The sequence below is a fragment of the Sciurus vulgaris genome (genome assembly GCF_902686455.1).
Source record: "Sciurus vulgaris genome assembly, chromosome: 15".
Classification (NCBI taxonomy): Eukaryota; Metazoa; Chordata; class Mammalia; order Rodentia; family Sciuridae; genus Sciurus; species Sciurus vulgaris.
In genome coordinates, this window is record NC_136476.1 from 45,216,265 (window position 1) to 45,234,263 (window position 17,999).

The window sequence follows — 17,999 nt, forward strand, 5'->3', positions numbered from 1 at the left end:
TAAAGCTATAGCTAGTAGCACGCATGTGTTTGGGCTCATGGCCAGGAAATAGGCCATCTGTGTGAAAGAAAACAGACTAACAATTTTGGACTCCTTCTCCTGTGGCTGCACTGAGAATTAACCTCACCGGTGCTTGCTCAAATTAAGTGCCTTCCAGGTTGTGTTTTCTCACCATGGGAACCTTCCCCTCCCCAATTCAAACCATGTGGGTTAAACCGAGACTATAAAAGCAAAAGCTCCCCACGCCCAAAAGACCCTTTCTGTAGGGATCCCAAGTGGGGCTGGGAGAGCTGTTAGAGGTCCCAGGAGGTCTGGTCTTCATCGCATACCATACATAGGTGGAGAGTTTGTTATTCCCAGGTCTCCGCCTATGAGAGGATACCCCCATTGTTTCTGAAAATGCTGACCAGGACTCATACTTTCAACAAAAATTCCTTTACTCCTACAACGGCAGCAGACGCAGAAGCAGAAGCAACAGATAAGTGTTTTGATGAATTGCAAGATGGATAGGGCTTGCAGTGCCTCCAGCCCTGCTGATACCGAATGCCTTTAAGATACAGCCTTTCCCATCCTAATCTACAAAGGAAACAGGAAAAAGGAACTTAAAACTCCCTGTGCTCAGACAGAAATGAGACTGTTACAGCCTGCTTCTGTGCTGTTCCTTCTTGCCTCGAACTTGTAAACAAGAGCTAGCAGAACATGCGAGTGGAAAGTCACAAAGCTCTGGGTTTTTGAAGGATCCTTGGGACCTCATGCACATCTGTGGACGCTGGATGGAGAGATTCGGGGAAGCATGGACTCTTTAGCCAGCCTCGTGCTCTATGGAGTTAGCTTGCTCCTTTCTGGTAAGGTTTGGCTCTATTTTCTTTTTGTTTCATGTTTTTTTGCTGTTGTTGTTGTTTGTTTGTTTAAATAGTGACTTCTGGGCTCTCTCGCCAAAGCTTAGTGCTGGTTAACCAGGGGCAGCAGCAACATCGGCTCTGTTTCTCTGACTCTCCAGTTAATATATGTATTCAAGCCCTTGTGGCAAAAACTGATTTTCTAGAAGTCTTCTGGGTGATTGCCTCCTCTGTTGCCATAGACTCTCTCAGAACTGATTACGTTACCTGATTTGGAAAGATCTGCTTACTATCGTGCACTGTTTTCTTGCTCCTCATTCTGGAGTGCTTCCTTATTAATAAACCAGAACAAAACCTGGTTTTACCTGCTTCAAAGAAAACCTTCAATTTTTAAAAAAATAAAATCCATGCCAAGTATTATTGGGGCCCGCTTAAGATAACGTGTAGACTGTCATTGTCGAACAAGAACAAAAATGTTTTTCTATGAAGATTTCATATTCCCATCCTATTTTAATGAAAGCAGTCAAATTTTGGGCTTTGTAGTTGAGATCAGGGAGATTAGGGCTACTTAATATTTGTTTTGCTTTCAACAATATTTGGCATATAGCAATTCATAGGGTTTATTGGTCCAATGAAGCTAAAGTTTAGGCAGTTACTCAGATCGTTGGGCACAGGAGAGTACCAAGACCTGGTGTGACATTAAAAAGTGGTTGGCCAGAATGTGCAGGGGTTAGTGTACTTGCTGCAGAGATTCTTTAGATAGTGGCATGCCCCAGTAACTTCCTCTACCTGTGTGACAGACTGAGAGCAGCATAGAGACCTGAGCTGCAGATCACCCATACATTATCGTTGCCATCAGTCTCTCACCTTTGGCTTGAAAACATTCTAAATATTATAATGGAAATTAAATTGATATTGGAAATGAATTTGGAGAAATTTACTTAACAGTGCAGGCTATGTTCTTATTTTTTTCTTTAAAATATTAAGTATTAAAAAACCCAATAAGATAACAGAATTGCATATAGTTTGTTTTACATCACTTTCAAAAATAATGTATTGGAAATTTAATTTTGTTTGTTTTATACTGGGAATTGAACCCAGGTGCACTTAATCACTAAGCCACATTCCCCAGCCCTTTTTTATATTTTATTTAGAGATGGGACTCAGCAACTCTTGCTGAGTTGTTGATGAGGCTGGCTTTGAACTTGCAGTCCTCCTGCCTCAGCCTCCCATGCCACTAGAATAACAGGTGTGTACCACCACACCTGGTGAAATTTAATATTTTAAAGAATAAGAATGTGTAAGACAAATTACTAAAAACGAAAGATTCTCTTAGATGATTTTAGTATATGGATTGTTTTTATTAATGCAAAATATTGATTTCTCTAATAATCAACTTTAAGGAATTATGATTCCCTGTTTTGGGTTTGCTTTATTTCCAACTGCCATATTTATTAGTGATACAAAATCTGAAACCAATTCTACATTAAGGATTAAAGGAATGCAAAGCCCAGGTGCCTACAGTTGCTCTGATGTACCTTTTAGGTTAAATAATACACAGAGCTGTTCTAATTTACTTTTCCCCCTAAAATGACCACGTTGTAGCACTTTGAAATATAAGTTTAGAAAAGTTGTCACAAAATCAAACAAAAATAATTATGTGGTGTGTGGGGCTGGGGTTGTAGCTCAGTGGTAGATCACTTGCATAGCATGTGTGAGGCACTGGGTTCGATTCTCAGCACCACATATAAATAAATTAAATAAAGGTCCATTGACAACTAAAAAATTTTTTTAAAAAACTTTCAAGGCACTAGTTCTTAAAAAAAATTATACGGCAAAAAGAGTTGCTGTGTGTTTGACCTTAGCGCCTTGAAGAAGAGAAGAGGGTAAAAGAAAAGTCCTCAGCACTGTCTTCTGGAGAGTAAGCAGAGGGGAGGGAGGAGGTCATGTTCTTGTGAGATAGAAAGGGGGACCCGAGCAGTGTTAGTTTCTGGGGTAGGTCTGTTGTGTGGAATCCTGTCTTACATTCTCAGTTTTAACTTCTGTGAACATGAATGCTCAAGGCATGGCCACTGCAGCAAAAGCAGTCCAGCTTGCTCCTGTCCACAGCTGCAGGAGCCCATGCAAGCCAGACTCCACCAGAAGACTACAGCAGTAGAGCAAGTGACATACAGCTTATAAGTTTATCTCTCTAGTCCAGTGAGTAGTTTCACACTCCTTTTGTTCTGAACAAAGAGAATTGGAAAAAATATAGCCCATTTGCCTCAATAAAAGTGACTGTGTGGCGGAGATGCCAACCCATAAGAGGGTTGGAAGAGATATGTGGCTTTCAGAATCCTTCCCACAAACTCCTAGATTCTTATACTTGCCTTTCCCAGTTGAGAGTCATTGCCAACTTCAGCTTGGAAACAAATTCTAAAAAACATATTGCCTTTTCCCTAGTCCCCCATCCTCAAACTAGGTAGTTCTCTCTAAAGAGTTGAATATATGCTCCTCCCCCAAATCACTCTTTCTGCTTTATTATGGAATGTACTATATGATCAATATTGACGCAAAGGAAAAGTCTCTGGTTGCATGTCTTCATATCTCTTTCCTGTCTCATTTGACATTTTAAACAACAACTGGATTCAGAGATGGCAAAGATCTTGTCTGGGGTGGCAGAGGAAATGTAGTATTGGGTAAGGAAAGTGGGCCCAGGTAGAGCTTCCTCCTTAGTAAAGATCTTGGGAGGCTAGAGTCAAGACAGAGTAGTCAAGGGTAGAAATCTAGAAGCTGGGATCAAGGACACCTCTGGGAATTGTTCTTAAAGGGGAGAGATGCCCCCTTTATGCATAGTCTTTGTAGGGAGATCTTATTGCTTCCCTTATAGCCCTGTCCTGGGAGAACTTCCTAGAAGAGTCTAGTTCTTCTAAGAATCTATCCAAAAAGGAAGGAGCCTTCCAAGTCCATCTCAAAGACTGTATGTCCTATGAGGGATTTAGATAAATGGGCTGTGAAGTCTTCTGAAATTATCCATGTCTCCTGAGGCTCTACCCATCAAAAGATATTTGTGTGATTGTGTCATTTGCTGGTTTGCTGTGGAGGGTTTATTGGTTAGCACACAGAAACAGGATTCAAAGAGATTTCTCTAGGCTATGGTATGGACTAAAACCAAAAGACACCATTTCAAAATAGATAAATTCCAACTTGTGTTTGGGTTTAGAAATAAATTGTGTGTGTTCAACGTAGGAGAACACTGTCTTGTTGAAAGTTCTTATGACACCCAGGATTTTGGTAACACACAAATTTCATGGGAGCCAAGACATGTTCTGCTTGCTAAAAGATAATACAGAAAGTATAGTATTTTGCATTAGCAGAAATAAAAGGCTCAAATCAAATAGTAATCATTTCACTCCAATCCACAGCTTAGAACACAGTTATTAAACACTGAAACTTGACAGCAGACATAGTGGGAAAGTCAAGGAATTGAAAGCATGATGTTACAGACCTGAGATGATGATGTCAAAGCCCAAATTGGGTACAATAAACAAGTTACTTAATTTCTTGAGGCCATATTTTTCTCAGCTTTTGTGGATGAGAATATCCATTTCTTAAAGGTGATACTGCATGAAAAGTGCTGAGCCAATATAGTTTCTCTTAAGTGAAACCAGTATAGTCCGAGGAGAAGTGTTGCTGTGAGGGTCAACATGCTAGTCAAGACTGATGTCATCTTTCCCAGGATGCAGGCAGATCTCTCACTACTCAGGTCCTCCTACAAGAGCTCCACATGATCCAGTCTCTCAAATCCTGTGCTGGCCACTGCTCACTCAGTAAGCCAGCACACCTCACCTGCTATTTAATATCTCCCCTAGCCATTCATCCTGCTCAGGGCCCTTCTGCTTCAACCAGGCCTATCTCCACAGTCTACACATTTTCTTCTTGGCTCTTGTTCATGCTGTTCCATCTACTTGGAAATGGCATTTTTTCATATTCACTTTCCAAACAGTTCAACTCTGCCTGCTGGGGTCCAACCTGCCTCTTGCTATTCTTCCCTTGCTGTGCAGAGATACTGTAGGCTGTGTCTTTGCACTCTAGGCACATGAATTTAGCTCAATAAGCCTCTAAAATCTTTGACAACAAATGTTATTTCTTTTATATCCTCCTATTGCATGTATTTAATGTCTAGTAATTTTTAAAAAATATTTTTATATGTCTAGTAATTTGTATTGAATGAAATTAAAGGAGGTAAAGAACTGTTGGTACTTCACAGAAGACCTGAAAGAAGAAAGAAATGTTGAAGAAAGGGTTTCAGCCAGGAGGAAATAATAGTAATAAATAGTCATAATCAGTTTTTGTATTCATTGTAAGTAATATTCACTCTTATCCTAAAAGTTTAGCTTATGTTAAATATTTCCTGTCAACAAAGTAAAAAGAAAACTTCCTTCTTCCCTTTGTTGATACAATTAGGTATTCATAAAAGCATGTTTAAGCAGGCCTTTACTTGATATTAGGTTTTTTGATTTGGACCTTATAGTTCTGCAAATAAACATAGTATATATGTTAATATAACATTACATTTTGTAGTTCTTGAATTTTACAAATCTCAAATTTTATAAATACCTCTATTTTGAATAATACCTCTATCACATTATCACAAAATTTTAATTCATATGCCTACAATTCATCTTGAGCTTTTCAAGGACTACAAAAATTTTATTTGATCCAATGAGATCATAACATCCAAATTATGCATACATATTTGTTTGCTTTTTGCAGTGCTGGGGAGTGAACACAGGGCCTCATACATGGTAGTCAAGCATTCTGCCACTGAACTGTAATAACTTCAGTTGTTAAACACAAACATTTAATTAAATGTCTAAAAATGCAATGTCAACTTAATTAAGTTTAATATAAAGAAAATGAATGATATTTGAAAACAATTTTAGGCTGAAATTTTCTCACTTTCCAAGAATTACTAGTCACGAATATTGCCAAAAAGCACAGCCAAACTTAGTTATGAGTTATGAATAGCTAAAGGATTTTAAAATCAAGACAAAAAGGAAAAAGAAAGAACTTTCCATTAGAGGGAACACTCTATAAGAAGGTAGGGGTATGAAATTGCTGGGCAAGCTTAAGGAAGTTGAGTAAAGTTGAGATTTAGGATGGAATAGATTTTTTTTTTTTAACTCTTAAAATTCTTTTTAGTTACACAGAACAGTAGAATGTATTTTGACGCATTATACATACATGGAGTATAACTTCCCATTCTTTTGCTTGTACATGATGTGGAATTTACATTGGTGGTGTATGCATATATAAACATAAGAAAGTAATGTCTGGTTAATTCTGTCTTTCCTCTTCCCATTCCCCTTCCCTTCCCTTCCTTCATTCCCCTTTTTCTAATCCAAAGTACTTCTACTCTCCCCTCCTGCCTCCCCCTGGAAGAAGATTAAGGTTGGGTCAGATCAGGAAGGGCCTTGTAGGTCATTGTAAGTAGTTTGTGACTCACTATATATGTTGAAGTTTAGCAGGGTGCTTGTTTATCATATCATATCTGATTTATGCCTTGGAAATTCACTCCAATAATAACGTGAAGGATGGATTAACATGGCAGAGACCATAGGCTGGGACCAGTTTGGGTTCTCAACATTTTAGGAAGGGGATGAACAGGGGTTTGAGAGGGGCTTAGGAGGAGAACATGTAGAGTTTGTTTTTGGTTGCCTGTGGGAGGTGGGCAGAGGGAGTTATCATGCTTCTTGTTCTCATTTGGGTAATGGTGGCACCATTCAGTATGTTGGAAAACATGGCAGAAGGAACTCACTGGAGATGAGGCAAATGATTATTTTGAGGTTAAATGTAAAGGGAGATAATTAACAAAATTTGACTCTCTAGATTTGAAGCTCAAAAGAAGGGAACTGGGCAAGGAATTGAGGCAAAGAAAGCTTTAGTAGAGTAAGTAAAGTCAGGGGCATGGATATAAACCAAGATTTAAGGGAAGAGAAAGAGGAGATGGCAAAGAATTTGATGAAGCAGCTGTAGTCAGGGAGTTGGTAGGAAAAGCAAAACCAATCAGATTTCTTTTCCTGGGATTTTAGAGAATTGGAGTATTAGTCCCAACAGAAGGGAAATTTGAAGAAGGGGATCAGTAAGTCAGGAACAGCAGGGTGACAGTCTCCATGTTTGGCATGGGGCACGAGTCTACAGATGTGTTATTTTACAGAGAGCCAGCTGCATTGGCTGCCGTGCTGGAGCAGAGCTGGGAGGGTGTCAGAAGATCAGCTGGCATCGCTCCCGGCCTTCAGGAAAGGGAATGTCTAAAGTTGCCTCCCTTATTTCTGGAATTTTAACTGATAACCCAGTTCCCACCAGTCTGGCCAGACTGTTCCTTAACTCCCATCACACGTGCAGAATGGTTTTTTAGATGGAGCCAGGCCTGCTTTCCTTCTACCTATATAGCCCTATCCTGTTTCTTTTTGTCCCTTCAGGAATCTGACTATCTTTCTCCGTTTTTTTTTTAATCTGCCAATAAGGGGAGTACCTTTCCATTGCCTGGGAGTTGTGTCTAACATTGTGTAGGGGTGACAAAGACAGGGAGAAAATGTAAGGACCAGTCAGAGCAGCCAGTCAGCATGGGGCTGGGTGTCCTGGGCAGCTGCTGTTTGCTCCCTGCTTGTCACAGCCCCTTGTGCAGGGTTTGACCAGTGAGGTGTGTGTGGTGGCCACACCCATCTCAGCAGATCTGTCAGCTTTCCCGCTTTTGTTAGACGGTGATATCATGCTTCCTGGGGGGAGTGCTGGAAGACAATGCTCAGCCACTTTCCTCCAGATACAATAGGCGGAGCCAGGAAGGCAGTATTGACATTGCTGGGGCCAGGAGGCACTCAACTGCTCTGTGGCAGTCCAATGGTGAACCAGCTTAACCTTGGCACACACAGCCTGGGTTGTGCAAGGCGTCGGGCTGCAGAGCCAAAGGGGACGCCGCCCTGGGGACAGGAATGCTTTAGGATCTGGAGATCTGGGATGGGCTTCAAATTCCCATCCCATGTCAAAACAATCAAAAAACAATAACAGTACCAGTAATAACAACAACAAAAGACTACCATAGACTGCCTCTATGTGCCAAGTGTTTAATATGACTTTTAGTATTTCACAACAACCTTGAACAACAGGTATTACTGTTTATTTCTTTTTAATAGATGGGGTAACAAAGGCTTTCACAGGTTAAGTGACTTGCCTGAAATTAAGATGTACTGGGCACACATTATTTTGAACTACTTAATATTTCTACTTTTCAAGAACTGCCATACTTTCCTTCTGTGATTCTGATGGAACTGCCAGTCACTGATCACAGAATGTTCCATCTGCCCAATAAAAGTGATTGATTCAAATGAAGAATGCAAGATCCAATAGAGCTATTTAGACTCCTTCTCTGGGAATTTATGAGGACTTTGAAAACAAGATGCTCCTTTTCACTAAGTATACTGTTTGGAGTTAGCAGGTGCCCTGACCACCTGAAGGAAACTGGTCTTTCAGGGGAGCAATGAGGCCCATAACACAGAACAGAACCAAGACAGGAACTCCAATAGTATTTGATTCCTGGGTCTATTGGTTTGGAATCAGAGACCCATCCCTGCCTCTTCCAGTTGTGCAGACCAGTATCTTTTAATTGTTTGAGTTATTTTGAGTTGGTTTCTCTCTCTTGAAAGTGAGTCCTCCTGAATGACCTTGTCTCCATCGGAAATGATGGAGACAAGAGTTAAACTGAGGGACCCAAACCCAAATCCTGAACTCTTTAAAATACTTCATTGTGCTTGCTGTCTTCTACTAGTGTTTCAGGGTCACCTGAGGCTGATTCCTGGAAGATGAGGCTAATAGCGCTTATTTGTGTGGCTTCAGGGAAGATTATAAAAGAGAAACTACTTAAAAGTACTTAGTACAGTGTTGGTACATAATAAGCCCTCAATAGAAACCAGATTTTCTTAATTGTTTGCTTATACACAAACTGTAGCCTCTTAAACTACATATGCTAGTCCTTTCAACACATGCCTCCATTCTCTAGTGCACCAACTCTGTTGGAGATTCTCTGAGTTCCCTTCAGGACTTAAGCCTGGCTTGCACCAGGGACAAAGGGAGAGATGCTTAAAGCTATGAGTTCTTGGGATTTTGCTAAGTATCTGAATTGTCAGGTGGGGGAATTCCTTCTGTGGCTCAACCAGCTGGCAAGATGGGGTTCTCTTCTTTTTTCCTGCCAGCCCACAATATCTTCTCTTCTCTGGTTCTTGACTGAAGTGAGGCTTTAGGATGCTTTGTCATCTATACAGCCTCACCTTGTTTATCCTGAACCTATTGCTTTCTAGTTATTGACAATTTACTGAATTCAAGTGGATTCTGCCTTTCTTCTGATTAAGCTTGTTATTGGATTGTTTGGACCCATTCTGCCGCGAGAGTATGTGTGCGTGTGTGCGTGTGTGCGTGTGTGTGTGTGTGTGTGTGTGTGTGTGTGTGTGTGTGTGTGTGGAGTCGGGGCAGAGGGTGGGTGCAGGCAGCTCTGCCTTGTTTCACTGCATCTTCTAATTCTTCCTTCCCTTAGACTCAGATCTTAGGGTCTGGGGTCTGTACCCCTTGCATCTTGAAAAGCACTTAATAATCTTCTGGGGTTGATTTAAACGTTCACCTATTTTGCTGTATTTCTCCCCCTTCAGAATCTAAGAAGAGGGTGGTGGTGTGGTGATTTGTTGCCAGCTACTTTTCAGGGCCAGTCTTTGCCTACTGTACCAATCTCTCGTGATTTCCGTCCCTCGTGCTGTGTTGCAGTTGTGGTCCTTTTATACCGGGCTCTTTGCAGTTCTCAAACATTTATTTTCAAGGCTTCTTGTCTTTTTGCATGCTCTTTCTTCTGCCCAGAACACCCTCTTCACCCTCTCTTCACCTGCCCAACATACCCATGATTAGGAGGGTAGCTCAGGTGTTATCTCTTTAAAGAGGTCAGACTTGACCTCCTCACATGGATTAGGGCCCTGCCTTTGCCTGAGGCAGGCCACACATACAGGTCAGTTACCTAGAAGGTGATTCTGGGAAAGAGTGAGAGACCAGTGCAATGGAACTGCATGGGAATGCATCAAATTGGCCCCTGCCACAGACTTTCTGAGAAGTTCTACGAGATGACACTCAGAATCGAGAATGAAAAGGAGTGACATTTATCCATTGCTGTCTTCCCCTTCTGTTGAGGGTGATGTAGGATTCAGTGGGTTGCTGCCAGTGAGGAAGTGAGACATACTCGGATGGCCTCTGGGAGAATTACTTTGAATTTGCACCTGCTCAGAGTTCAGAAAGTGCCTCTGCAGGAGCAACTGGAACAAGAGTTGGCATGGGGGCCCAAGAGGGGTCAGATACAGGCACTCTTGTGTTTACCTCCATCATAGTACTTCAAACATGAAATTACAGTTTATAATTTGCTTGCCATTTTTGTCCACTGGACTTTGACCTATGCTTGGTATTTCAATATTTTAGCACTAGGTATACATAATACACTAGCACTAGTGGAGAACTGCTTTAATAAACAACTTTGCTTTGGATTAAATGTGCCGAGCTAGAGCTTCTCTAAAAGTATCATATATACTTTTGCGAGCCCACTAGATGATTTTATGTGGTACTCAGAAGAATATTTTAAGTTGTATTATTTCTTTATACATATATCAATATCTACCTATCTATAGATAGATGTGTGTATGTATCATATCCATGTTGTGATTTTATGAATATGGCCCAATATGAGGTTAATAAAATGGAATTAAATTTAAAATTAATTAATGGAATAAGTTGTATAGCATGAAGACAGAGTAAGAATCACAAAAGCAACATGTGAATGCTGGTCGGGAGACCTGCTCTAATCAACCTTGTTCTTTAATCTCATCCTGTTTAGAACTATGTATGTACATGTGGGTTCAAATAAATATATAAAAGCAACTTGGACAGGTAATTCTATCCGAGTGATAGGAACAAAGTGAAAGGGTCTCATGAAGTTCAGCATGTCTCACAGGACTTCCTTGTGCTTCAATCTTGCTTCTCCCAGGAATCCTGGAAAGTGGGCATTCTTAGTCAAACTACAGTCAAGACCTAGTTTACGCTTTGGACACAGGAAAGGTCAGGCAGTTAGGCAGCAAGATTGGTGGAGGAAAGGGTAAGGCAGTTTTATTCATTCATTCATTCCAGCTAACATTTATTGAGTTCTTCCTACATCCTGGGAATCTGCTGGGTGTTGGCCCAAAGATAGTTAAGAGACGGGCCCTAGCTCACGCAGCTAGCAGTCTGGTGGATGAGAAGTCCTGCTCTAAGATACGCAGATGGAAGCATGGCAGCTGGAGCAAGTAAGTAATCCCAGGAGAGAATCAGGGTGTCACCAAGAGGGTGACGTTTGAGAAGGATGGCTAGGATTAAGACTCATGGAAATTCAGGAGTGGATGTGAGTGAAGTCATTCTAGGCAGAGGGGAAAGTATGAAAAAAATGCAAGATAAAAAGTTTAAGAAACACAGTAGTTCAGTGTGGCTACGCTGTCAGGTACATTGAGGGAGGTGGCAGAGAAGAAAGCTGGGAAAACTGGTTGAGCAGAAGGTAATTTGGTTGAGTGGCAGGGACAGGGACGTGGGAGACTTCAGGATGTAGCATGAACTGTGTGAGGGGGCAAGATGTCCTGGGACTGTCTGGAGAAGAAGAATACAGCAGGATAGGTTTGGAGAACTCTTAGAGCAAGGGGTAATGTGGGCAGAGGAAGAAGAAACACAGGGATTGACAGGATGAGCCAAGGGAGGCAAGAGTTCCAACTACATCAAAAATTGTGAAATTCATCCCTAGTATTTCAAAAAGAGGGGGAAAAAACTTGTGGAGGCAGGAGCTGGGGACCGAGACTGGAAATTTTGACTACTTATTACTGTTGTAAAGCATTTTTAGTGACTGTGTGGGGCCCGGGTATAGGAGTAAGGAGGTGAGAAAACAGGGCAGGTAAGCAGAGGTTGCTTTCTGAGAGATCAGACTCATGACCTGGCAGGTTCCATGCACTTTCCTGTAAGTTCTATTAGAGAGCAAGCTGGTAGGTCAGGTCCTTCTCTCTGCCAGCATTAGCTCAAGATGCTAGGGAGGATATACAGGGATTTGAAGGAGAAGGAAAGACCTGTTCCTTCCTAGACACACTCAATTTCCCCTGGATGGCATCCCCAAATTACCTGAATTAAGCAATTATTTTAGGTTCCTAAATACCATATAATGGGGGTGTATGTTTTTGAGGGGCCACACAGTTACCTAAAATAACAGAAAATGGTCAGATTTAAAAGAGATTTAAAATACTGACCCAGTATTTCTTCAGTGTCTTTATAGAATACCAATTCCCAGAGAATCATAGAATCCTTTTAAAATATTTATTTAATTATAATTATTATTTTGAAGAGATGGGGTCTCATATGTTTTCTAGGCTGGCCCCAAACTCCTGAGCTCAAGAGATCCTCCTACCTGAGTCTCCCAAGTAACTGGGATGATAGGTGTTCACCTCCAAACCCAACAAAAATTTTCTTTCAACTAGTTATCATGTGGAGCTAGTGTTCTGTGCCTTAACAGATGCTAATTTACTTTAACCTGCTCATTTTATAGATGCTGACAGCTAGCCAGAGAGTTTGGCACTTTGCTCAAATTCACTCAGCTCATTATAACCTAAGTTTTTTCACTTTAATGGACTGTGGAATGTGATATAAACTAGATATAAATGTGATATAAACTAGATATAAAGGTGATATAAACTAGAGCTTAAAGCAGGTACTGTGTAGCCACACTGGCTGAGCTTGCATTCAATTTTGTTATGGTTTAGATATGAGGTGTCCCCCAAAAGCTCATGTGTTAGACAATGCAAGAAAATTTAGAGGTGAAACAGTTGGGTTATGAGATTTTTTTTTCCTTTTTCTTTTTCTTTTTTTTTTTTTTTTTGTGCTGTGCTGGGGATTGAACCCAGGACCTTGTGCTTGCAAGGCAAGCACTCTACTGACTGAGCTATTTCCCTAATCCCAGTTATGATATTTTTAACCTAATTGGTACATTAACACTCTGATAGAGATTAATTGGGTGGTAACTGTAGGGTGCAAATGGAGGAGGTGGGTCATTTGGGACGTGCCTTTGGGATATATATTTTGTTTGTGGTGGAGGGAGCACGCTATCTCTGTGCTTCCTGATTGCCATGTCTTGAGCTGTTTTCCTCCCCCACACCCTTCTGCCATGATTTCTGCCTCACCTTGAGCCTAGAGCAATGGAACTGGCTGTCTATGGATTGAAATCTCTAGAACTGTGAGCCCCCAAATAAACTTTTCCTCCTTTAAAATTGTTGTCATCAGATCTTTTGGTCACAGCAGCGAAAAAGCTAACTAATTACAAACTTTATTCTTGTATGGGTCCGTTATTGCTGTGTAACAAACTACTTCCAAAACTTGGTGTCTAAACCAATACTTTATTAGTCATGTGCTTTGAGTCCTTTGAGATTTGGCTTATTTACCCTTGGCCCAGGTGAATGTTTTTGCTTTAGGTTGAAGTGGCTGGGGCAACTTTGGTTCCTGATGCAGGTATGTATGTTGCCTGGGTGGCTCTGCTATCATGTTCTCCCTCTTGGATCAGCAGAGTAACCAGGCCAGTTGTTTTCCTGATGATATTAGAAACACACAGGGCTTCATAGAAACAGGTAACCAAGTGAGGTTTCTTAAGTCCTGGGCTTACAACTAGCACTGTATCACTCCTGAAGTGATATACCAAGCCCACCCTCAAAGGCTAGGAAGTACATTTGGTCCCAATGAGGCCAAAGCAAGTATGTAGATGCAAGAAGGATTGAAGAGTTGAAGCAAATAATTCAATTCCCTACAACCACTACCAGCTTGCATCATGGTTTAAGTTACTTGGCTTCATCTGTACAATATGTATCACAATAATACCTACTTCAGGGTTTCAGGGGAAGAATAAGTGAGTTAATTCATAAATCATTTAGAGAGCAATACTTATTTTTAGAAAACACAAAGTAAATATTAGCATTATCACCAATTTTATCCATCTAACCATTATCCCTGTGTTGTGGGAGCTTCACCACTAGAGTGGATATGGAAGGGTTTGCTTTACAAATTGGCCTAGTGTTAGCCCATTCTCTATCAGCAGAAGGACACAAAGGAATGATCTGAAGAGTCCCCAGATCATGCATTGATAAATTCCCTTTTTCTGTGTTGTAAGTGCTTCATAGAACAGACTTCAGGCCCCTGGCAGCATGGGCCTGCTTTGCACTGCTTGGCCTGCCCAGCCCCCTTCATCCTGTGCATCTCACACCTAGAGTCAGCAATGCTTTCCACACAAGACACCTGCCAAGAGGTGCAGAACTGGAGCCAGAAAAACACAACAGCTGTAGAAGCTCAGCCACATTCAGAGGCCTGTAGCAATCTCCAGGCCTAGACACAACCCTGACCACAGAGTGACTCTAGAGTACGTCAGCTGTCAGTAAACTATGATTCCACTGTGAGTAATACATGAGTCCTGCCAGCTGCTTCTGGAATCAAACAAAAGGCACTGCCATTACCAGCCAGGGGGAACTATCACCTTTGACTGCATCAGTGTTCACCATTAAGGCTGAGGAGAGTCAATGATGGGCTAGCTTTTTGTCCTCTCCCGTGGGCCTCTCTCTGATGAAACTCGTAGATTGACTCCTCCCAAGCCCACCTTTTACACCTTATGACCAGGTGGTTAAGAGCACAGACTATGTAAATAGATAAATCTGGACAGGAGCCCATTCAACAAAGTGATAACCATGTGACCCTGAACAAGTCATTTCTCCTTTGTGGAATGAGGATAATGATGTTTCTCACCTGAAAGAATTGTGAGGATAATACGATGTGAAGCTTGTCAAATGCTTAATAAAACACATGTTTATAACAAATGCTCAGACGCTAGCTGTCATTATGTCCTATGTCTCACTGTACAGAGAGGGTAATTGCTCCTAGGAGGACCCTGTCTCCAAGAATCTACATACAGTAATCCCCCTGTCTGTAGTCTAGCTTTCCACAATTTGTTAGGTGTGGTTAAGCTTAAGCCAAAATTATTACATAGCAAAGTCCAGAAATAAACATTTTTTTTTACTTTTTTCAAGCAAATTATTATTATTATTATTATTATTATTATTATTGAATCAAACCCAGACACCCCATGTGCTCTACCATGGATCTACTTTCCCAAGCCCCTACTATTTATAAAAAATTAATTCTTTTCATATATAACTAGAAGTTTAGTTTTTCTTTGTTTTTTTCCCTTTTGCATTCTGGGGATTAAACCCAGGGTCTCATATATGTGAGGCAAAGGCTGTATCACTGAGCTACCTTCCTGGCCCTTTTTATTTATTTTTAAAATCAATTATTTTGTTTTGTTCTGGAAATTGAACACAGGGGTGCTTAATTACTGAGCCACATCCCCAGAACTTTTTATTTTGAGACAGGGCCTTGCTAAGTTGCTTAGGGCTTCACTAAGTTGATGAGTCTATTCTCAAACTTGTGATCCTACTGTCTCAGCCTCCTGAGCCACTGGAATTACAGATGTAAGCCATCATGCCTAGCTATACAGTTCACAGGTTTTAAGTTGCTCACCATTCTGGCATGAAATCTCTCTCTACTCACCGGTTTTGCCCTATCTAGGATATGAACCATCCCGTTGTCCAGCATATCCATTGCTATATTTGCCATCTGCTCATTAGCTAGTGGCCATCTTGGTTGCTAGATTGATACCATGGTATTTCAGTACTTATTCAAGTAACCCTTAAGATTAGTTAGAGTATTGATGCTGGCAGTTTACATATGCCAAAGGGAACCTGGAAATGAAGAAGTGTAAGTTCTTTTTTTTTTTTTTTTTTTTTTTTTTTTTTTTTTGCGGTACTGGGGATTGAACTCAGGGCCTTGGGCTTGCGAGGCAAGCACTCTACCAGCTGAGCTATCTCCCCAGCCCTGTAAGTTCTTAATAAGGAAAGAAAAAACATTGTATGCTTAGGTTGCTAAGATCTATCATAAGAAGGAATCTGTGTCTGTGAAATTTTGAAGAAAAAATTTTATGTTAGTTTTGCTGTTGTACCTCAAATGGCAAAAGTTATGGCCTCAGTGTGTTATAAGTGCTTAGTTAAGATGGAAAATGCATTATTTGTGAATGTATGTATGGGAAAAATATATCACATATAGGGTTTGGTATATTCTTGGAATCCCCCATGGATGTAAAGTTTATTGCATTCCATCATGTCCCCTCTCAACCTATCTTATTGCTTCTCAACCCTTCCTATTCCATATATTTTAACCCCCCACTCTGCACAGTGCTAGGTCAGACACTTTACAGATAGAAACATTAATAAAGCACAGACCTGCCTGCTAATGAGTTTGCTGTTGGGGTGTGAATTGCAGCTAGACATCTGGTAGATTCTTGTCATTCATAGTAGTCATGTTCTGTCAACCATGAACACAGGGCTGGGTTTCTGTAAGCCTCTGTTTACATTTTTGTCTATAGATTGTTCAAATATGTTTCAGTTTACAGACAAATCATTTAATAGTTGTGGTTAATTCATTAACGCTGAACTCATGGCCAACAGCACTCCTGCCTGGACAAAGCTTATCTAAACACATTTTTCTCCTACAGCACATCACAGGCTTCTTGAGCTCAGGAATGCTAGATAGGACTTCAGCCTATGCTTGGGGACCACTGAAAATGGTGAAATTGCCAACAAAATGTACAAAAATGCAAAAACTGACACTAAATTTATCATGAAAAGGACACTTTTGTTTATAGTAGGTGAGCCGAGAAGGATGCCTGGTCTGCCTTGGCCAGGAACCTGTACATCAAGGACTCTGCACATGCCTTCAAATGCCTGGGAAGCATTCACTGCCGGTGTTGACTTGGAAGTTACAAATAAATTTTAGCCAGCAGGCAAATTCACAGACTCAGAACCCATAAATAATGAGGACAGACAGTGTATTGCAGTCTGAGTTATAATGCTTTTGCAGGAGTATAGAGCAATCACAGTGCATGGCAACACAGGTGAGAGGGAAATTGATTCAGCCTGGGACACTCAGGCTCCACTGACTGAAATAAGACATTTCAAACATAGGACATTTCTGACAGCACCCACTAGCAACAGAAGTATGGAGGAATGAAAGCAGGTGGCCAGATATAACCACATTACTCAGATCGAGTTTAGTGGGTGGAGGGGCTTCTGCCTCCACTACTGTGCCGTGTAACCAGACTTGACTACATCCCTTGAAACAGTCCCTTCTCATCCACATCCATTATGAACAGGACCCAATCCCTTGAGATGTCAAAGCAATGTAAAATGGATTCAACTCCATGGGCTAGTATCTTGGAATTTTGGGGGAGTAGATTAGTATAGTGAACAAAACTTAAGATTCATAAGTAGACATCTTTCTGTTCTTATGACAAAACTCCTCTCCAACTCCCACCTGCTCCTTACTCTTTCTTCCATTGCCTCTACTATTAGTGATTTTGCCTGGAATAGTACCAGGCAAAGTCACTTTTGCACCCTGCCACCTCTCACATACACCACTCGGCAAATAAAATTCAAGTAGTTATCCAAACTCATCTCCTCTGGAAGTCTCAGCAGGAGCCCTGAACTGTTATGCAAATGGGGCTTTCAGTTTTCATTCCATCCTGCATTGAGTGATTTATCCAAATATCCACCCAGTAAAATACTTACTCCAAATTTTGGCCCACGCAATAAAGAAGTGCAAGTTCCTTGCTGAGTTACCACTCCCTATCACAGCCTCTGCCAGTTATGCCTGACAGATAAATATTTTCTCATCTTAGAAGCATGATCTCTGGTTTCTACGGTTTCTGAGGAGCCTCGCCCAGGCCCTGGTCATGCTGGATATTCAGTAAATGATTATATTTCCACTAAACTGATGACTTTGGGGAAAAAGACATCTTTATAATATTTCCTTACACAAACTCAGTGGTGGAGCATATGCTTAGCATGCTCAAGATCCTGGGTTCAATTCCCAGTGAGTGTGCACACACTCAGTCTCACACACAAACTCATGTAATTTTAGCTGTTATTTTCCTACATATTCACAGCAAACTTTTATAATTTTTGTCCTATATATATATTTTGTCCTATATATTCTAAACAC

General features: G+C 40.9%; 1 protein-coding gene across 2 annotated transcripts in view; it reads left to right on the top strand.

Annotated features, from left to right (window-relative positions):
- Positions 1-365: 365 nt before the first annotated feature.
- Positions 366-17,999, top strand: part of TEK (TEK receptor tyrosine kinase) — a 113,115-nt gene continuing 95,481 nt past the window's right edge. The window contains exon 1 of one of the 2 annotated variants that reach the window (XM_079112345.1): positions 366-845. In XM_079112345.1, coding sequence (XP_078968471.1) covers positions 794-845 — 52 coding nt within the window. In that variant the 5' untranslated portion in view covers positions 366-793. The remainder of the gene's footprint in view (positions 846-17,999) is intronic. The other variant, XM_079112346.1, reaches the window with a different exon arrangement.